This window comes from Oncorhynchus mykiss, chromosome 23 (assembly GCF_057628025.1).
Source record: "Oncorhynchus mykiss isolate SJ-2025 chromosome 23, ASM5762802v1, whole genome shotgun sequence".
NCBI lineage: Eukaryota > Metazoa > Chordata > Actinopteri > Salmoniformes > Salmonidae > Oncorhynchus > Oncorhynchus mykiss.
The window spans coordinates 41,856,816-41,880,742 of record NC_143044.1 but is presented as its reverse complement, the minus strand read 5'-3'; the positions used below and the strand labels follow the sequence as shown (position 1 = coordinate 41,880,742).

The 23,927-nt window shown below is 42.8% G+C and overlaps 1 protein-coding gene across 1 annotated transcript in view; it reads right to left on the bottom strand.

Annotated features, from left to right (window-relative positions):
* Positions 1–8,581, bottom strand: part of LOC110503029 (protein sidekick-2) — a 581,578-nt gene extending 572,997 nt beyond the window's left edge. Inside the window, exon 1 of the mRNA XM_090217501.1 lies at positions 7,457–8,581. Within this exon, the coding sequence (XP_090073627.1) occupies positions 7,457–7,592 (136 nt within the window). The 5' untranslated portion in view covers positions 7,593–8,581. The remainder of the gene's footprint in view (positions 1–7,456) is intronic.
* Between the last annotated feature and the right edge of the window lie 15,346 nt (positions 8,582–23,927).

Below are 23,927 nucleotides of genomic sequence, written 5' to 3'. Positions count from 1 at the left end.
GCAGTGTTCCTAGGCTGTCATTGAAAATAAGAATTTGTTCTTAACTGACTTGCCTAGTTAAAATAAATAAACTGGTCAAAAGTAGTGCACTGTATAGGGAATAGGGTGTCATTTGGGATGCAACCAGTGAGTTTCTGAGAAGGTTTCTCTCTCTGTGGACTCTATTAGTCATCCTGATGAATTAAGATTCAGAGCACTAGTAAGATCAACAGGCCCCTGCAGTCACTTTAATACAGTATAAGGCACTTCCTCTCCAGTAATGATTCCATATACTCCTCCTTTATGCTTCCTGTAATTGGAGAGTGCTACTGAGAGAGAGAGAGAGAGAGAGAATGAAGCAGGGGAAGAGACAGCAGGTGGTGTGGTTTTCTGCAATATAAATCAATCTGTGTGTGTATGTGTGTGTGTATCATAATGAGCGCACCATGCTTGGTTATAGTGAGTATTGTGGGTAAACGTGCTCAGAATAGCGTAGTGGCTGTGTGGATCACTAACTGTAGTGTGTATGCTGTGTGGCAGTGTGGATCACTAACTGTAGTGTGTATGCTGTGTGGCAGTGTGGATCACTAACTGTAGTGTGTATGCTGTGTGGCAGTGTGGATCACTAACTGTAGTGTGTATGCTGTGTGGCAGTGTGGATCACTAACTGTAGTGTGTCTGCTGTGTGGCAGTGTGGATCACTAACTGTAGTGTGTATGCTGTGTGGCAGTGTGGATCACTAACTGTAGTGTGTATGCTGTGTGGCAGTGTGGATCACTAACTGTAGTGTGTATGCTGTGTGGCAGTGTGGATCACTAACTGTAGTGTGTCTGCTGTGTGGCAGTGTGGATCACTAACTGTAGTGTGTATGCTGTGTGGCAGTGTGGATCACTAACTGTAGTGTGTATGCTGTGTGGCAGTGTGGATCACTAACTGTAGTGTGTCTGCTGTGTGGCAGTGTGGATCACTAACTGTAGTGTGTATGCTGTGTAGCAGTGTGGATCACTAACTATAGTGTGTATGCTGTGTGGCAGTGTGGATCACTAACTGTAGTGTGTCTGCTGTGTGGCAGTGTGGATCACTAACTGTAGTGTGTATGCTGTGTAGCAGTGTGGATCACTAACTATAGTGTGTATGCTGTGTGGCAGTGTGGATCAGAAATATAAATAGATCATAAATATATACTCTGAGGCGCTGCTCTAGGCCACAGACAGCCCTCCGCGTGGCGGGCGGGCAGGCAGGGCCATGGGGATGGAGAGGCAGGAAAAAAGGGGACCACGTTCTCCAGGGATGTCCATGAGGCAAACAGAGATGAAACTAGATATGTGTTTTTTTTACAGCATCAGAGCATCAAGGTTGTTTTTTACTTCAGCATGTGTGTTTTTTCCAAGGCTGAGCTTTTGTGTTAGACTAAAACTTGGGCAATTTCCTTTGAGAGTTACAGAGAGTCTGTAGAACATGACCAGGAGGTTAAGCTGACCTGCTCCCTAGAATATTTAACAACCTTGCTGCTGGCTGGTGCCAGTTACATCTCCTTTCACTTCTTCTCTTGCTGACTCCTCAACAGTCAATCTCATATCAGCAGAACAAGGACGCTTGTGATCACACCAAAGCCCACAAGGCTTTGAAACAGAACAACAAAAATCAACAAAATGAGGAAAATGTTCCCTATCTAAATGTTTTTCAAACTGCAGTTTGCAGAACCATCCTTGACTGGATGTCTCCTCAAGGTCTCTGGCTGCCTCATACAGTGGATTGCGAAAGTTTTCACCCCCTTGGCATTTTTCAAATGTTGTTGCCTTACAACCTTGAATTAACATGGATTTTTGGGGGGGTGTATCATTTGATTTACACAACATCCCTACCACTTTGAAAAATATCAATATTTTTTATTGTGAAAAAACAAGAAATAAGATTAAAAGAAAATGAAAACTTGAGCGTGCATAACTATTCACCCCCCCCCCCCCCCCCCCCCAAGTCATTACTTTGTAGAGCCAGCTTTTGCAGCAAATCCATCTGCAAGCCTCTTGGGGTATGTCTCTATAAACTTGGCACATCTAGCCACTGGGATTTTTGCCCATTCTTCAAGGAAAAACTGCTCCAGCTCCTTCAAGTTGGATGGGTTTCGCTGGTGTACAGCAATAAATAGGAAAAACACCAAAGAGATGAACACTTTTGCAAGGCACTGTACAATCAGAAAGTGGCCTTCTTTGATGGAATTGCATTTGGAGAGAGAGAGCATAAGAAATATGTCATGAGGCTTAGCTAGCCATGCTTACCATTCAATGCTCACATACTTAGACCAAACTAAATCAAACTTCAACTTTCAAGTGTCAAGGGTCAAGGATAGCATCCAAATTGTCAGTCATGGCGATCTAAAAATGACCCCCATTCTAAACATCCCCAGCATTCCGTGCAGGACGGAAGACTGAGAGACAAAGGGAGAAGCTGCGCAATCGTAAATACAGTATTTTATGCATTCTAAATTACCGCCCATTTGGAAATGGAAAATGCAATAAATATTTACTCTGAGCTGCGCTTCGGTAGGTTGGTGGTAGATGGAAGGCCGTGTTGCCAAACCGAGTCCTTTGTCCTTTGAAGAATGTCTCTGGTGGTCAATTGGAAATGTTGTAGTAACGTTGTTGTGTGATAGACGGGATACTCTGTCTGTTCCTTCCCTCGTTTGCAGCTGCTGTTGCTAACTAAATGGCTAGGAGGTACTGTATCACTTCTGTAGTGAATAAGAGATCAAAGTTCATACCATTCGCAACCAAAGCTCACGCTGATGTTGGCTTCGTTCTGTAGTTATTATCTGAACCATTCTGACATCGGACTGTCGTCCTCACATCCTCGGAAAAGGAGGTTATATTGTCGTCAAGGCTTTATATAGGAAGGGAGAGGAGGGCGTGTTTGAAAGGTTTATAACCCATGCCCCTTCACAGGGGCGGGCCAATCTTATGAAATCTCTCATTTGGAAGCTAAAATTACATTTCATCTCTTCACCAATAATTTTATATTCAAACATTTAAATTGAACAACAATTCCATGTGAATCGATAACTACAATGTGCAGACTTTCCACTGTAGAGTTTATGTCATCTTATCATTGATGAGAGTGTCTCAGGTGACAACCGAACTGACATCATATTCATTAAGTACCACCGCATATGTTCAATTGGACGGATTACCCGAATATAGTTAATTTCCCCCACCTTCTGATGTTCCCAGAATCTCTATGTTTACCAAGGGGTTTTCAAATTTCACATCAGTAAGGTAGAGAGAGAAAAAAGGGGGGAAGAGGTATTTATGACTGTCATAAACCTACCCCCAGGCCAATGTCATGACACCAAACATGACATTCCAATAAAGTCCTCCCCTGCTACTCTGAATTCCAAAATAGAACCTCGTTAAAGATGGCCCTCAACAGCAGGCGACCAGAGCCCATTGTGTCTACAAGGACCAGTAAATGAGGAAAGGATCAGAAATGGAGAGAAACTGTGAGAGACAGTATGCCGTAGCTATAAATGTCAGATCTGGCATAATATATGTGGCGAGCCAGGCTGGGGTGTGCTTTGTCACCCTGGTTTATTTAGGTAATTTATCATAGCTATGCTTATGCGAAGTAAGGTAGCATGCCATACGGGGCTTTCAGCTCGCTCCACGGGTCCTTTCCTCTGAACACAAATCCAACAGCCAATGATTGGCAGGAAAGAACAATGTTTAGACAAACCGTCAACGTCGATTCCGTAGTGTAGCTTTCACGAGCTAGCGAAACCATAATAACCCTCCCTCACTCACTTGTGTCTCCATGACATAAACAGTGTAAAGAACACATGCAGACCAGCTTGTAGCTACACACTAGTTCATTATTATAGAAGAACATAAAGACCTCACTGCTGAATACTCCCTCTAGTTCATTATTATAGAAGAACATAAAGAACTCACTGCTGAATACTCCCTCCAGTTCATTATTATAGAAGAACATTAATTGCTCACTGCTGAATACTCCCTCTAGTTCATTGTGTTCTTCAATGTTGCATACTGATGTTTGACATGACAGTGGATATGCAGAGTACTGGACCTCCTCTAGTGCATATTTTCTATAGATCTTTAATGCAGGTCATTAGTATACTTCAGTCCACTCTAATGCATACTCTTCTGCTCTGCCTCTGTTGAAAGGCCATTTTACTTAGACTGATCATTAAAATGTGGGTGACGGCGGACACAAACACACATTAAAACGGACGGGGCTGTCCGTCCAGAGTCAGGTCGCTCTGCTCTGCTCGCCTCCTAATGTCCTTTAATCATTGGAGTGAAAGGGCCCGGGTCACTGTGCTCTCAACTAGCAGTGATGCACTCAGAGACAGTATGAGGAGTGTCCAATTAATTCCGGTGGGTCTTGACCCCTGAATCAATAATGAAAGTTTGGCCGGGCAGGCAATGCTGCCAGAGCTGAATAGACAGAGCACAGCACTGGCATCTATAGCCACACCATCTTCCTCTACATACAGTATTCACATACACACACTCTCTCTCTCTCTCTCTCTCTCTCTCTCCCACTACCTCTCACACGCACACAAACACACACAATCCCAGAACACACACACACTCTCTCTTTCTCTCTCTCTCTCTCTCTCTCTCTCTCTCTCTCACACACACACAAAGTGTGAAAAGTCACAGTGTCAAGATTGTTAATCCCATGATGCATAAAGTATCAATTCTCAGTAAATGTCAGAGGGAGCGGATCTGCCCTCAAAAATGATGGATATAGCTCTACTTGCAATATCTCAGTATCCCTGTTTGTTTAATTCTAGTGTGAATCCCAAATGACACCCTATTCCATTTATAGTGCACTACTTTTAACAAGAGCTGGTGAAAAGTAGTGCACTATATAGGGACTTATGGTGTCATTTGGACTGCAAATCCAGTCTCCTCTTCATTGTATTTTACAGTGGTACAATGATGCTGAGGGCTTAGACGACATCTCCAGAGGTAACGCAGCTCATCCCCTACAGCAGCAGCAATACCTGCATCCCAATTACCTTACCATACTGCTCCACTGGCTTCTGCAGACACAAGCAGGGGAGGGTGAGGGAAGAGGTGAAGAGGAAGGAGGAGGAAAGGAGGGATGGGGGGGTTCAACCAGAGGATACTATCTCTGCTTCTGGATACTCCCTCTCTCTCTCTTTAACTACCTCTCTCACGTGTTCTATTCAAACAGTAATCTGGCTCAAACTTTATATAGTGCAGTATAGAGGTATGAAAAAAAAACATTCTAAATGCACACTTTAAAGGAATTTAAAGCCTTCATGGCCGTTTTAATACATTTCCAGTAACAATATTAATGTACACTGAGTGTACAAAACATTAGGAACACCTTCCTAATATTGAGTTCCACCCACTTTTGCCCTCAGAACAGCCTCAATTTGTCAGGGCATAGAGTCTACAAGGTGTCTAAAGTTGGCTGGATGTCCTTTGGGTGGTGTACTATTCTTGATAAACAAAGGAAACTGTTGAGTGTGAAAAACCCAGCAGCATTGCAGTTCTTGGCACACTCAAACGAGTGTGTCTGGCACCTACTGCCATACCCGTTCAAAGGCACTTGAAGAGAGAATGGACACACATACATAGTTAAGCTCACAATAACCCCTGAGTATTGAGAGTATTGTCAGCACTGTAATTCCAGTCTTTTCCCCCAAACTCTGAATTGTTGCCGTTTTTATAGTCAAGTCAAATAAAAATGTGTTTGTCACATGCGCTGAATAAAACAAGTGGACTGTGTAATGCTTACTTACAAGCCCTTAACCAACAATGCAGCTCAAGAAATAGAGTTACGGAAATATATACTAAATAAACTGAAGTATAGAATAACAAGTAACACAATAAAATAACAATAACGGGGCTATATACAGGGGATGCCGATACCGAGTCAATGTGCAGGGGCACCAGTTAGTCCAGGTCATTTGTACCTGTAGGTAGGTGTAAAGTGACTATGCATAGATAATAAACAGAGAGTAGCAGCAGTGTAAAAACAAAAAGGGGGTGGGGGTTCAATGTAAATAATCCTGGTGGACATTTAAATATTTTCGTCTTGCCCATTCACCCTCTGAATGGTACACATAACATAATCATGACTCAATTGTCTCAAGGCTTAAAAATCCTTATTTAACCTGTCCCCTCCCCTTCATCTACACCGATAGAAGTGGATTTAAAACCTTGTAACCTCAATAAGGGATCATAGCTTCACCTTGTCAGTCTATGTCCTAGAAAGAGCAGGTGTTCCTAATGATTTGTACACTCAGTGTATGTGCGCAGGGTAGGGGTGCTGGAGGGGGACACCTGCTACATAATTATTATACATTAGCCTACCCCCTTTCTCTCTTTACCTCCTTATGAAAATGCTGGGCAGTGGGTACTCATATCCACCGCCTCTGGGGATCAGTTCCAGGCTAAATAACTATGAAGAATAATTTCTGCTCCAGCCACCAACATGGCTTCTGTAACTAAATTCACACGGAAGGTACCTTTCCCTTTGAGGACATCAACTCCAGTGGGTGAAAATGTCCCACAAGTGGCTATAGGCCTCTCTGTGAGAAGATAGGGCGACATAATTCAGTCACAAACACGCATGCACACAGACAGACACACACACACACAGTCTCTTTTCACATTCAGTATGTTTTGCCCTAGCAGTATTTTATGAATATCAGCATGTGCTGTATCTGTTTATTTACAGCTGGTTGTTTGCTATGCAAACATTCATCTGGATGGGACCCCGCCTGATTAATTCATTAGGATGTATTAATTAAATGAGTATGTTCACACAGCTGGGCTTCTAATGACAAATTCATAGCGAGTGTTCAAACGTCAGAATAATATTTACCCTAACACTATTTTTAATAACAGTTGAAAATAATTAATCTTAATTTCAAATTACATCAATTAAAAACATGTCACTCCAACTGCCGATGCCAAATACAACATAGTGTATCATTATTTGTAAAGTAAGAGCAAGTCTGACATCAGCCAGATAAGTAAATTATAATACGTTATACGTTATAATGCGTTATGGATTGATCATGACAGATGCATGTTCGATTAGCTGTTGAGTTCACTGACATATATCAACTACTCCAATTTGTCCTCATGGTAATGCACTCTACTGCATTAGAAAAGCACTGTCATGACATGCATGTCAAGACATGCATGTCATGACATAGAGAGAGAAGAGAGAGAGACAGAGAGAGAGAGAGAGAGAGAGAGAGAGAGCCACTGCTCGTAAGTTACCATAAGAAGTGTATATAATTATATTTATCATTCCTTACTGTGACTTTATAGAAATAGGCTATACAGTACCGCTTTCAAGCTCCACAGATGAGGACATGGGGACCATTCATGAACGTTGTTCCACGAAAGCACTGCATGATAAAGGGACATAAAGCCTGCACTGGTGTATTACACAAACGGAATTATTTTACCTTGAGCTGTTGTGTAGTGGATAAACAGAGAAAACAATAAAATCCATGTGGCACGCCACCTCAATCCAGGCGAATCCCCAACCATTGTCCCCAGCCGGACTAAATGCGCAGCGTGTGTCAGGCACACTGGATACATGTTGCTCTGCTGTGGTGCTGACCAAGTCTTCCCAGAGTTCTCTGTGTGCCGGTGTGGATGCTGTTACTGTCCTCTCTCCGTGAACGCTGTTGCCGCTGAAACCGGGCAATCTCCGGGCGCTCGAGCGAGAACAAGCTATCCAACAAGCGCCAACTGCTCAGAAGGAACGATACGTGAAGCGGGTCAATTTAAAGCTTTGCCGTCACACATATGACGTAAAGAATGCCAACAAATATATAAGCCCAAAAATGCAATTATCGGTAGGCTTATGCAATAACGCAGTCATCCAGCAACGTATTTTTCATTTTAAACGTTTCCCCTGTGGATAAAAATACACCGCTTTTTATGTTTGAACAAAATTGTAGCATACACTCACTGACAGTCGTGGGTTTCAGTCTGTATTGCAAGGTGGCAAACCTATTTCTACCTATTACGAATTGCAAGAAAACAGCTTGAACCTATCTGTGTTCCTTTGAAAAAATATTTTTCAGATTGCAGAGCAGAGTTCAATCATAGGCAGTTCAAATTCTCACTGCACCTGCATCGGAGCAAGTTAAAACATACAATGTCAATATAAGCAAAGGCAACAATTTAATCTGCAATAGTTTTCCCCTTTCCAAAAAAGTTAATGAAGTTTATCCTTTGTTGATGGTGAGTCTGATTCTCTCTGGTCGTTTTGAATATGGGAGAGCGCGAGAGAGAACCGGTTAGCTCCCTGTTACGTGCTCGAGCAACATCCGCGATACTCCCCTCATGAGAAGCCAAAGTTTCCAAAGCCTATTCCCACGTCAGGTCCGGCAATTCCTTTGGTATAAATTCATCTATTCACTCAGTGGTAGTGGTAAATTACGCGGGAAGTATAGGGAGAAGGGGAGTGGGAGAAAAACTTAAAATAACCACGCTATCATCCACAGCGGAGGAGCCCGGTCTTACGCTTTAAAGGCAGCGTCCACTGTTCCCTGTGAGAATCCAGGACTGACTGTCGGTCTGCGTCCTACATGCGCGTGTATGGCAACGTTAGCAGGTTGCCACCACGCGGCAGAGCCCAATAAAGCATCAAGCGATGGAGAACAGATTAGCAAGTGATGGAGAACTGTCTACCAAACGATGGAGAACAGCCCATGACCAACATGCGTAGAGGTAAAGTCCCCGTTCTTAACGAAACAAATATGTGCCTTGTTGATGAATAAATAATTGCAATGTTCGTTGATACTGTAGATCTAGGCCTAGTCAAGACATCAATTAAACTCATGTTTGCTGCTAGGTTACAGTAATAGGTTGAATAGCTATGTGCGTCTGTACAATTTATGGGTATTGTCCTCCATAAGCCAACACATGATCTACCCTTACAAAGTCCTTGCTACCAGCAAGATTTCAGAGAGTAAGCTAAAGTGCATCTTGTCATGGGAAACAAACAGAGACAGACATGTGCTGAGGCTGTCAATGTAGAGCTTGATTAATTTTGACAAGTGAATATTCAAACACCATTTGGACATGTTCACTGTACTAAGAATGGGATTTGCACGTTTATCCTGAGGAGAATGGTGGCCAAGACAACATTGTTGAATCAACATATGGTGGACAGTCTGAGACTCATGAATATGGAAGGGATGTGTGTGTTTCTATAGGTGTGTGTGTGTGTGTGTGTGTGTGTGTGTGTGTGTGTGTGTGTGTGTGTGTGTGTGTGTGTGTGTAACTATGCTTGTGGGGACCAGAAGAATAGTAAACAAACACAAATTTGACCATCGGGGGACATTTTGTTGGTCCCCACTTGGTCAAATAATATTTCTAGGGGTTTAGGGTTAAGGTTAGAATTTGTGTTAGGGTTAGAATAAGGTTTAGGGTTAGGGAAAATACGATTTTGAATGTGACCGAATTTTGTGTCCCCACAAGTTTAGTTGTACAGGACTGTGTGTGTGTGGAGAGAGAGAGAGATACCCACACACACAGAGAAAAAGAGAGAGAGAGAGAGAGAGAGAGAGAGAGAGAGAGAGAGAGAGAGAGAGAGAGAGAGAGAGAGAGAGAGAGAGAGAGAGAGAGAGAGAGAGAGAGAGTGAGAAAGAGAGAGACGAATAGTGCCTTCGGAAAGTATTCAGACCCCTTGACATTTTCGACATTGTGTTAGGTTACAGCCTTATTCTAAAATTGTTTAAATTGTTTTTCCCACTTAGTCAATCCACATACAATACCACATAATGACAAAGCAAAAACAGGATTTTAGAAATCTTTACTCATTTATTAAAATGAAGAAAACAAATGAAATATCACATTTAAATAACTAATCAGACCTTTTGGCTCAGTACTTTGTTGAAAGTGGACTCCAATCAGGTTGTAGAAATATATCAAGGATGATCAATGGAAACAGGATGCAACTGAGCTCAATTTCGAGTCTTATAGCAAAGGGTCTGAATACTTATGTAAATAAGGTATTTCTGTTTTTATATTTAATACATTTGCAAAAAAATCTAAATACCAGTTTTCGCTTTGCAATTATGGGGTATTGTGTGTAGATTGCTGAGGATTTTTTTATTTATTTAATCAATTTTAGAATAAGGCTGATACATAATTGTGGAGATGGTGCGGCAGGGTAGCCTTTGGTTACTAGTTGGACTAGTAACCAAAAGGTTGTAAGTTTGCGTCTCTGAGCTGACAAGGTACAAATCTGTCGTTCTACCCCTAAACAGTTAACCCACTGTTCCTTGGCAGTCATTGAATATTAGAATTTGTTCTTAACTGACTTGCCTAGTTAAATAACAAATTGAGGAAAAAGTCAAGGGGTCTGAATACTTTCCAAAGGCACTATTGTATAATACCATGACACTGCAAGTCCTCTTTATGTCTAAAGAATGAGGCTGTTCCCCCCAGGGGAATCAGGTCAATACAATGTTTTGGTGATGAATTCCAAGGAAGCCACCACGGGCACAACACACCATGGTACTGACCTCCGTTGTTTCTCCGCATGCTCCCTATTCTGCGGTTGTCTCTCTATCTCATCCAGAAAATGGGAGACCTTGCCAGGAAGTTAATAATAAGGTAATGTCAGTGAAAACAAAGATGGAGTGTATTGCTGCCCACCCCAGGGGTACTCTACCACCCATTTGATGCTTTTTCAACTTATTTACAGTGCCTTGCCTCCCCTCAGTAGTAGTAGCTTTTGCGCTGGAGCTGTTTGGAGCTCAGATTTTCACAGTCAAACTGTTTTCTTATTTATCTAGGATACTTGCCAAATGGCACCCTGTTCCCTATATAGTGCACTTTTAGTCCTGGTCATAAGTAGTGCACTAAATAGGGAATAGGGTGCCATTTTGGACACATCCCTTGCAGTAGCTATGTGCCACATCTACCTGGTGTTAACTCCTGGTGTGGATGAGCTATGACTAGCTGTGATTACTTATGGCTGCATGGTCCACTTGTCTCATTCATTCTAATATCAGACCATACCCTACATTACTCATCTCATATGTATATACTGTACTTGATACCATCTACTGCATCTTGCCTATGCCGTTCTGAACAATCATGTCTTTATGTACATATTCTTTATCCCTTTCCACTTGTGTGTATAAGGTAGTAGTTTTGGAATTGTTAGGTTAGATTACTCGTTGGTTATTTCTGCGTTGTCGGAACTAGAAGCACAAGCATTTGATTTGATTTGATTTTGATTTGGTGTGTGTCCCTAAGCACCTTGTTCATTCAGCACACACATACAGTGCATTTGAAAAGTATTCAGACCACATTACTTTTTCCCATTTTGTTACATTACAGCCTTATTCTAAAATTGATTAAATCACTGTTCCACTAATCAATCAACACACAATATCCTATAATGACAAATTCATAAAAAATTAGACAGAAATCCCTTATTTACATAAGTATTCAGACCCTTTGCTATGAGACTCGACATTGAGCTCAGGTCCATCCTGTTATCATTGATCATATTTGATAGGTTTCTACAACTTGGAGTCCACCTGTGATAAATTCCATTGATTAGACATGATTTGGAAAGGCACACACCTGTCTATATAAGGTCCCACAGTTGACAGTGCATGTCAGAGCAAAAACCAAGCCATGAAGTCAAAAGATTTGTCTGTAGAGATCCGAGACAGGATTTTGTTGAGGCACAGATCCGGGGAAAGATACCAAATAATTTCTGCAGCTTTGAAGGTCCCCAAGAACACAGTGGCCTCCATCATTCTTAACAATACAAATACTTGGAACCAACAAGACTACTCCTAGAGCTGGCCACCTGGTCAAACTGAGCAATCGGGGGAGAAGGGCCTTGGTCATGGAGGTGACCGAAAACCCGATGGTCACTCGGACAGAGCTCCAGAGTTCTTCTGTGGAGATGGGAAGTCCTTCCAGAAGGACAACCATGTCTGAAGCATTCCACCAATCAGGCCTTTATGGTAGAGTGGCCAGACGGAAGCCACTCAGTAAAGGCACATGACAGCCCATTTGGAGTTTGCCAAAAGGCACGTAAAGACTATCAGACCATGAGAAACAAGATGCTCTTGTCTGATGAAACCAAGATGGCCTGAATGCCAAGCGTCACGTCTGGATGAGACCTTGCACTATCCCTACTGTGAAGCATGGTGGTGGCAGCATCATGCTGTGGGGATGTTTTTCAGTGGCAGGGACTGGGAGACTAGTCAGGATTGAGGGAAAGATTTATGGAGCAAAGTACAGATAGATCTTTGATGAAAACCTGCTCCAAAGCACTCAGTACCTCAGACTGGGGCTAAGGTTCACCTTCAAACAGGACAACAACCCTAAACACACAGCCAAAGCAATGCAGGAGTGGCTTTGGGACAAGTCTCTGAATGTCCTTGAGTGGCCCAGCCAGAGCCCGGTCTCTGGAGAGACCTGAAAATAGCTGTGCAGCGACGCTCCCCCTCCAACCTGACAGAGCTTGAGAGGCTCGGCAGAGAAGAATGGGAGAATTCCCTAAATACAGGTGTGCCAAGCTTGAAGTGTCATACCCAATAATACTGATCTATCCACCCCTAGCATTTAGTCTGACTAACACATCATATCTATCCACCCCTAACATTCAGTCTGACTAACACATCTGTTCTATCCACCCCTAGCATTCAGTCTGACTAACACATCAGATATATCCACCCCTAGCATTCAGTCTGACTAACACATCTGTTCTATCCACCCCTAGCATTCAGTCTAACACATCTGTTCTATCCACCCCTAGCATTCAGTCTGACTAACACAACATATCTATCCACCCTATAGCATTCAGTCTGGCTAACACATCTGTTCTATCCACCCCTAACATTCAGTCTGACTAACACATCAGATCTATCCACCCCTAACATTCAGTCTGACTAACACATCTGTTCTATCCACCCCTAACATTCAGTCTGACTAACACATCTGTTCTATCCACCCCTAACATTCAGTCTGACTAACACATCTGTTCTATCCACCCCTAGCATTCAGTCTGACTAACACATCTGTTCTATCCACCCCTAGCATTCAGTCTGACTAACACATCAGATCTATCCACCCCTAGCATTCAGTCTGACTAACACATCTGTTCTATCCACCCCTAGCATTCAGTCTGACTAACACATCTGTTCTTTCCACCCCTAACATTCAGTCTGACTAACACATCTGTTATATCCACCCCTAGCATTTAGTCTGACTAACACATCATATCTATCCACCCCTAACATTCAGTCTGACTAACACATCTGTTCTATCCACCCCTAACATTCAGTCTGACTAACACATCAGATATGTCCACCCCTAGCATTCAGTCTGACTAACACATCTGTTCTATCCACCCCTAGCATTCAGTCTAACACATCTGTTCTATCCACCCCTAGCATTCAGTCTGACTAACACAACATATCTATCCACCCTATAGCATTCAGTCTGGCTAACACATCTGTTCTATCCACCCCTAACATTCAGTCTGACTAACACATCAGATCTATCCACCCCTAACATTAAGTCTGACTAACACATCTGTTCTATCCACCCCTAACATTCAGTCTGACTAACACATCTGTTCTATCCACCCCTAACATTCAGTCTGACTAACACATCAGATCTAACCACCCCTAACATTCAGTCTGACTAACACATCTGTTCTATCCACCCCTAACATTCAGTCTGACTAACACATCAGATCTATCCACCCCTAACATTCAGTCTGACTAACACATCTGTTCTATCCACCCCTAACATTCAGTCTGACTAACACATCAGATCTAACCACCCCTAACATTCAGTCTGACTAACACATCTGTTCTATCCACCCCTAGCATCCAGTCTGACTAACACATCTGTTCTATCCACCCCTAACATTCAGTCTGACTAACACATCAGATCTAACCACCCCTAACATTCAGTCTGACTAACACATCTGTTCTATCCACCCCTAACATTCAGTCTGACTAACACATCAGATCTATCCACCCCTAACATTCAGTCTGACTAACACATCTGTTCTATCCACCCCTAACATTCAGTCTGACTAACACATCAGATCTAACCACCCCTAACATTCAGTCTGACTAACACATCTGTTCTATCCACCCCTAGCATTCAGTCTGACTAACACATCTGTTCTATCCACCCCTAACATTCAGTCTGACTAACACATCAGATCTAACCACCCCTAACATTCAGTCTGACTAACACATCTGTTATATCCACCCCTAGCATTCAGTCTGACTAACACATCTGTTCTATCCACCCCTAACATTCAGTCTGACTAACACATCAGATCTAACCACCCCTAACATTCAGTCTGACTAACACATCTGTTCTATACACGCCTAGCATTCAGTCTGACTAACACATCTGTTCTATCCACCACTAACATTCAGTCTGACTAACACAACTGTTCTATCCACCCCTAACATTCAGTCTGACTAACACATCAGATCTATCCACCCCTAACATTCAGTCTGACTAACACATCTGTTCTATCCACCCCTAGCATTCAGTCTGACTAACACATCTGTTCTATCCACCCCTAACATTCAGTCTGACTAACACATCAGATCTAACCACCCCTAACATTCAGTCTGACTAACACATCTGTTCTATCCACCCCTAGCATTCAGTCTGACTAACACATCTGTTCTATCCACCCCTAACATTCAGTCTGACTAACACATCAGATCTAACCACCCCTAACATTCAGTCTGACTAACACATCTGTTCTATCCACCCCTAACATTCAGTCTGACTAACACATCAGATCTATCCACCCCTAACATTCAGTCTGACTAACACATCTGTTCTATCCACCCCTAACATTCAGTCTGACTAACACATCTGTTCTATCCACCCCTAACATTCAGTCTGACTAACACATCTGTTCTATCCACCCCTAGCATTCAGTCTGACTAACACATCTGTTCTATCCACCCCTAGCATTCAGTCTGACTAACACATCAGATCTATCCACCCCTAGCATTCAGTCTGACTAACACATCTGTTCTATCCACCCCTAGCATTCAGTCTGACTCACACATCTGTTCTATCCACCCCTAGCATTCAGTCTGACTAACACATCTGTTCTATCCACCCCTAACATTCAGTCTGACTTACACATCTGTTCTATCCACCCCTAACATTCAGTCTGACTTACACATCTGTTCTATCCACCCCTAACATTCAGTCTGACTAACACATCTGTTCTATCCACCCCTAACATTCAGTCTGACTAACACATCTGTTCTATCCACCCCTAACATTCAGTCTGACTAACACATCTGTTCTATCCACCCCTAGCATTCAGTCTGACTAACACATCTGTTCTATCCACCCCTAGCATTCAGTCTAACACATCTGTTCTATCCACCCCTAGCATTCAGTCTGACTAACACAACATATCTATCCACCCTATAGCATTCAGTCTGGCTAACACATCTGTTCTATCCACCCCTAACATTCAGTCTGACTAACACATCAGATCTATCCACCCCTAACATTCAGTCTGACTAACACATCTGTTCTATCCACCCCTAACATTCAGTCTGACTAACACATCTGTTCTATCCACCCCTAACATTCAGTCTGACTAACACATCTGTTCTATCCACCCCTAGCATTCAGTCTGACTAACACATCTGTTCTATCCACGCCTAGCATTCAGTCTGACTAACACATCTGTTCTATCCACCCCTAGCATCCAGTCTGACTAACACATCTGTTCTATCCACCCCTAGCATCCAGTCTGACTAACACATCTGTTCTATCCACCCCTAACATTCAGTCTGACTAACACATCAGATCTAACCACCCCTAACATTCAGTCTGACTAACACATCTGTTCTATCCACCCCTAACATTCAGTCTGACTAACACATCAGATCTATCCACCCCTAACATTCAGTCTGACTAACACATCTGTTCTATCCACCCCTAACATTCAGTCTGACTAACACATCAGATCTAACCACCCCTAACATTCAGTCTGACTAACACATCTGTTCTATCCACCCCTAGCATTCAGTCTGACTAACACATCTGTTCTATCCACCCCTAACATTCAGTCTGACTAACACATCAGATCTAACCACCCCTAACATTCAGTCTGACTAACACATCTGTTATATCCACCCCTAGCATTCAGTCTGACTAACACATCTGTTCTATCCACCCCTAACATTCAGTCTGACTAACACATCAGATCTAACCACCCCTAACATTCAGTCTGACTAACACATCTGTTCTATACACGCCTAGCATTCAGTCTGACTAACACATCTGTTCTATCCACCACTAACATTCAGTCTGACTAACACAACTGTTCTATCCACCCCTAACATTCAGTCTGACTAACACATCAGATCTATCCACCCCTAACATTCAGTCTGACTAACACATCTGTTCTATCCACCCCTAGCATTCAGTCTGACTAACACATCTGTTCTATCCACCCCTAACATTCAGTCTGACTAACACATCAGATCTAACCACCCCTAACATTCAGTCTGACTAACACATCTGTTCTATCCACCCCTAGCATTCAGTCTGACTAACACATCTGTTCTATCCACCCCTAACATTCAGTCTGACTAACACATCAGATCTAACCACCCCTAACATTCAGTCTGACTAACACATCTGTTCTATCCACCCCTAACATTCAGTCTGACTAACACATCAGATCTATCCACCCCTAACATTCAGTCTGACTAACACATCTGTTCTATCCACCCCTAACATTCAGTCTGACTAACACATCTGTTCTATCCACCCCTAACATTCAGTCTGACTAACACATCTGTTCTATCCACCCCTAGCATTCAGTCTGACTAACACATCTGTTCTATCCACCCCTAGCATTCAGTCTGACTAACACATCAGATCTATCCACCCCTAGCATTCAGTCTGACTAACACATCTGTTCTATCCACCCCTAGCATTCAGTCTGACTCACACATCTGTTCTATCCACCCCTAGCATTCAGTCTGACTAACACATCTGTTCTATCCACCCCTAACATTCAGTCTGACTTACACATCTGTTCTATCCACCCCTAACATTCAGTCTGACTTACACATCTGTTCTATCCACCCCTAACATTCAGTCTGACTAACACATCTGTTCTATCCACCCCTAACATTCAGTCTGACTAACACATCTGTTCTATCCACCCCTAACATTCAGTCTGACTAACACATCTGTTCTATCCACCCCTAGCATTCAGTCTGACTAACACATCTGTTCTATCCACCCCTAGCATTCAGTCTAACACATCTGTTCTATCCACCCCTAGCATTCAGTCTGACTAACACAACATATCTATCCACCCTATAGCATTCAGTCTGGCTAACACATCTGTTCTATCCACCCCTAACATTCAGTCTGACTAACACATCAGATCTATCCACCCCTAACATTCAGTCTGACTAACACATCTGTTCTATCCACCCCTAACATTCAGTCTGACTAACACATCTGTTCTATCCACCCCTAACATTCAGTCTGACTAACACATCTGTTCTATCCACCCCTAGCATTCAGTCTGACTAACACATCTGTTCTATCCACGCCTAGCATTCAGTCTGACTAACACATCTGTTCTATCCACCCCTAGCATTCAGTCTGACTAACACATCTGTTCTATCCACCCCTAACATTCAGTCTGACTAACACATCAGATCTATCCACCCCTAACATTCAGTCTGACTAACACATCTGTTCTATCCACCCCTAACATTCAGTCTGACTAACACATCTGTTCTATCCACCCCTAACATTCAGTCTGACTAAAACATCTGTTCTATCCACCCCTAGCATTCAGTATGACTAACACATCTGTTCTATCCACCCCTAGCATTCAGTCTGACTAACACATCAGATCTATCCACCCCTAGCATTCAGTCTGACTAACACATCAGATATATCCACCCCTAGCATTCAGTCTGACTAACACATCTGTTCTATCCACCCCTAGCATTCAGTCTAACACATCTGTTCTATCCACCCCTAGCATTCAGTCTGACTAACACAACATATCTATCCACCCTATAGCATTCAGTCTGGCTAACACATCTGTTCTATCCACCCCTAACATTCAGTCTGACTAACACATCAGATCTATCCACCCCTAACATTCAGTCTGACTAACACATCTGTTCTATCCACCCCTAACATTCAGTCTGACTAACACATCTGTTCTATCCACCCCTAACATTCAGTCTGACTAACACATCTGTTCTATCCACCCCTAGCATTCAGTCTGACTAACACATCTGTTCTATCCACCCCTAGCATTCAGTCTGACTAACACATCAGATCTATCCACCCCTAGCATTCAGTCTGACTAACACATCTGTTCTATCCACCCCTAGCATTCAGTCTGACTAACACATCTGTTCTATCCACCCCTAACATTCAGTCTGACTAACACATCTGTTATATCCACCCCTAGCATTTAGTCTGACTAACACATCATATCTATCCACCCCTAACATTCAGTCTGACTAACACATCTGTTCTATCCACCCCTAACATTCAGTCTGACTAACACATCTGTTCTATCCACCCCTAACATTCAGTCTGACTAACACATCTGTTCTATCCACCCCTAGCATTCAGTCTGACTAACACATCTGTTCTATCCACCCCTAGCATTCAGTCTGACTAACACATCAGATCTATCCACCCCTAGCATTCAGTCTGACTAACACATCTGTTCTATCCACCCCTAGCATTCAGTCTGACTAACACATCTGTTCTATCCACCCCTAACATTCAGTCTGACTAACACATCTGTTATATCCACCCCTAGCATTTAGTCTGACTAACACATCATATCTATCCACCCTATAGCATTCAGTCTGGCTAACACATCTGTTCTATCCACCCCTAACATTCAGTCTGACTAACACATCAGATCTATCCACCCCTAACATTCAGTCTGACTAACACATCTGTTCTATCCACCCCTAACATTCAGTCTGACTAACACATCTGTTCTATCCACCCCTAACATTCAGTCTGACTAACACATCAGATCTAACCACCCCTAACATTCAGTCTGACTAACACATCTGTTCTATCCACCCCTAACATTCAGTCTGACTAACACATCAGATCTATCCACCCCTAACATTCAGTCTGACTAACACATCTGTTCTATCCACCCCTAACATTCAGTCTGACTAACACATCAGATCTAACCACCCCTAACATTCAGTCTGACTAACACATCTGTTCTATCCACCCCTAGCATTCAGTCTGACTAACACATCTGTTCTATCCACCCCTAACATTCAGTCTGACTAACACATCAGATCTAACCACCCCTAACATTCAGTCTGACTAACACATCTGTTATATCCACCCCTAGCATTCAGTCTGACTAACACATCTGTTCTATCCACCCCTAACATTCAGTCTGACTAACACATCAGATCTAACCACCCCTAACATTCAGTCTGACTAACACATCTGTTCTATCCACGCCTAGCATTCAGTCTGACTAACACATCTGTTCTATCCACCACTAACAGTCAGTCTGACTAACACATCTGTTCTATCCACCCCTAACATTCAGTCTGACTAACACATCAGATCTAACCACCCCTAACATTCAGTCTGACTAACACATCTGTTCTATCCACCCCTAACATTCAGTCTGACTAACACATCAGATCTATCCACCCCTAACATTCAGTCTGACTAACACATCTGTTCTATCCACCCCTAACATTCAGTCTGACTAACACATCTGTTCTATCCACCCCTAACATTCAGTCTGACTAACACATCTGTTCTATCCACCCCTAGCATTCAGTCTGACTAACACATCTGTTCTATCCACCCCTAGCATTCAGTCTGACTAACACATCAGATCTTTCCACCCCTAGCATTCAGTCTGACTAACACATCTGTTCTATCCACCCCTAGCATTCAGTCTGACTCACACATCTGTTCTATCCACCCCTAGCATTCAGTCTGACTAACACATCTGTTCTATCCACCCCTAACATTCAGTCTGACTAACACATCTGTTATATCCACCCCTAGCATTCAGTCTGACTAACACATATGTTATATCCACCCCTAGCATTCAGTCTGACTAACACATCAGATCTATCCACTCCTAACATTCAGTCTGACTAACAGATCTGTTCTATCCACCCCTAGCATTCAGTCTGACTAACACATCTGTTCTATCCACGCCTAGCATTCAGTCTGACTAACACATCTGTTCTATCCACCACTAACATTCAGTCTGACTAACACATCTGTTCTATCCACCCCTAACATTCAGTCTGACTAACACATCAGATCTAACCACCCCTAACATTCAGTCTGACTAACACATCAGATCTATCCACCCCTAACATTCAGTCTGACTAACACATCTGTTCAATCCACCCCTAACATTCAGTCTGACTTACACATCTGTTCTATCCACCCCTAACATTCAGTCTGACTTACACATCTGTTCTATCCACCCCTAACATTCAGTCTGACTAACACATCTGTTCTATCCACCCCTAACATTCAGTCTGACTAACACATCTGTTCTATCCACCCCTAACATTCAGTCTGACTAACACATCTGTTCTATCCACCCCTAGCATTCAGTCTGACTAACACATCTGTTCTATCCACCCCTAGCATTCAGTCTAACACATCTGTTCTATCCACCCCTAGCATTCAGTCTGACTAACACAACATATCTATCCACCCTATAGCATTCAGTCTGGCTAACACATCTGTTCTATCCACCCCTAACATTCAGTCTGACTAACACATCAGATCTATCCACCCCTAACATTCAGTCTGACTAACACATCTGTTCTATCCACCCCTAACATTCAGTCTGACTAACACATCTGTTCTATCCACCCCTAACATTCAGTCTGACTAACACATCTGTTCTATCCACCCCTAGCATTCAGTCTGACTAACACATCTGTTCTATCCACGCCTAGCATTCAGTCTGACTAACACATCTGTTCTATCCACCCCTAGCATTCAGTCTGACTAACACATATGTTCTATCCACCCCTAACATTCAGTCTGACTAACACATCAGATCTATCCACCCCTAACATTCAGTCTGACTAACACATCTGTTCTATCCACCCCTAACATTCAGTCTGACTAACACATCTGTTCTATCCACCCCTAGCATTCAGTCTGACTAACACATCTGTTCTATCCACCCCTAGCATTCAGTCTGACTAACACATCAGATCTATCCACCCCTAGCATTCAGTCTGACTAACACATCTGTTCTATCCACCCCTAGCATTCAGTCTGACTAACACATCTGTTCTATCCACCCCCAGCATTCAGTCTGACTAACACATCTGTTCTATCCACCCCTAACATTCAGTCTGACTAACACATCTGTTATATCCACCCCTAGCATTCAGTCTGACTAACACATCTGTTATATCCACCCCTAGCATTCAGTCTGACTAACACATCAGACCTATCCACCCCTAACATTCAGTCTGACTAACAGATCTGTTCTATCCACGCCTAGCATTCAGTCTGACTAACACATCTGTTCTATCCACCACTAACATTCAGTCTGACTAACACATCTGTTCTATCCACCCCTAACATTCAGTCTGACTAACACATCAGATCTAACCACCCCTAACATTCAGTCTGACTAACACATCAGATCTATCCACCCCTAACATTCAGTCTGACTAACACATCTGTTCAATCCACTCCTAACATTCAGTCTGACTTACACATCTGTTCTATCCACCCCTAACATTCAGTCTGACTTACACATCTGTTCTATCCACCCCTAACATTCAGTCTGACTGACACATCTGTTCTATCCACCCCCAACATTCAGTCTGACTAACACATCTGTTCTATCCACCCCTAGCATTCAGTCTGACTAACACATCTGTTCTATCCACCCCTAGCATTCAGGCTGACTAACACATCTGTTCTATCCACCCCTAACATTCAGTCTGACTAACACATCTGTTCTATCCACGCCTAGCATTCAGTCTGACTAACACATCTGTTCTATCCACCCCTAACATTCAGTCTGACTAACACATCTGTTATATCCACCCCTAGCATTCAGTCTGACTAACACATCTGTTATATCCACCCCTAGCATTCAGTCTGACTAACACATCTGTTCTATCCACCCCTAACATTCAGTCTGACTAACACATCAGATCTAACCACCCCTAACATTCAGTCTGACTAACACATCTGTTCTATCCACCCCTAGCATTCAGTCTGACTAACACATCTGTTCTAACCACCCCTAACATATAGTCTGACTAACACATCAGATCTATCCACCCCTAACATTCAGTCTGACTAACACATCTGTTCAATCCACCCCTAACATTCAGTCTGACTTACACATCTGTTCTATCCACCCCTAACATTCAGTCTGACTTACACATCTGTTCTATCCACCCCTAACATTCAGTCTGACTTACACATCTGTTCTATCCACCCCTAACATTCAGTCTGACTAACACATCTGTTCTATCCACCCCTAACATTCAGTCTGACTAACACATCTGTTCTATCCACCCCTAACATTCAGTCTGACTAACACATCAGATCTATCCACCCCTAACATTCAGTCTGACTAACACCTCAGATCTAGAAGAGAGAGAGAACGGAAAGGAGAGGAGAAGAGAGAGAGGAAAAGGAGAGGAGAAGAGAAGAGAGAGGGAAAGGAGAGGAGAAGATAGAGAGAAAGGAGAGGAGAAGAGAGAGTGTGGAAAGGAGAGGAGAAGATTGAGAGAAAGGAAAGGAGAGGAGAAGACAGCAGACAAGAGAGGTGAAGATAAAAATCTGCTTTATTCAACAAAAGGCATCAGTCTATGAAATGAGTTTGAGATATGCTCTGACAGCGGGCCTGATCAATAGCATGGAGCATCACCCCTGCTCGATTCTGTACTGTACTGGTGAGGGAAGAGGAGACACACAAACACATACTAACATGTACGTACACACACACACACACACACACACACACACACACACACACACACACACACACACACACAGAAACATGAGAATATATAATCAGAGGACTTGGCAGCCAAACACAAACACACACACACACACACACACACACACACACGTAAAGGTGGGGTGTTAAAACTGAAAAGGCAAATCTCTGGGTAGTCTCACAGTTCTTCAGAGAGCTCTGTGAAGCCTGTCTTTACACACACACACACACACACACACACACACACACACACACACACACACACACACACACACACACACACACACACACACACACACACACACACACACACACACACACACACACACACACACACACACCTGCCCTCCCTTCTGATCTGATATTCTAGCTTGGATGATCTCCACACACATCCTCTCACCCACCCAGACCCTACTGGTCCGCCTCAACATCAGCGGCCTCTGCATTGTTTATTTATCGGTTGGTTTAATAAATAATTTTGCTGTTCAGTTTGATGACCTAGAGCTTCCTGTGTATGTTCAGTACAGACAGCATCAGTGGATGATGAAACCAATAGATTGAGTTGCGTTGTAGCTACATGGTTTGAGTTTTGATACAGAGATTTTGTATCCTTCAAAAACGTCCATGGTTTCTCCAAAGCAGAGTTCATAGATCTATCCACAATTTTAAGACAGTTTTGTTTGTTGAGAAGTCTGCCTGACAGAACGAACACACTAAGGAGGTCCTTAGTGTGTCCATTTTGATCTATCCACATGAATTTCAAACGTTTACATATGATATCGTGTGATCCTCTGTGATCACGTGATTGTATGTGAAGTTATGTGTATGTGATAACATGAAAATTATTTTCTCATGTTTCTAAAGGATTTGGCATGGGTCCCCAG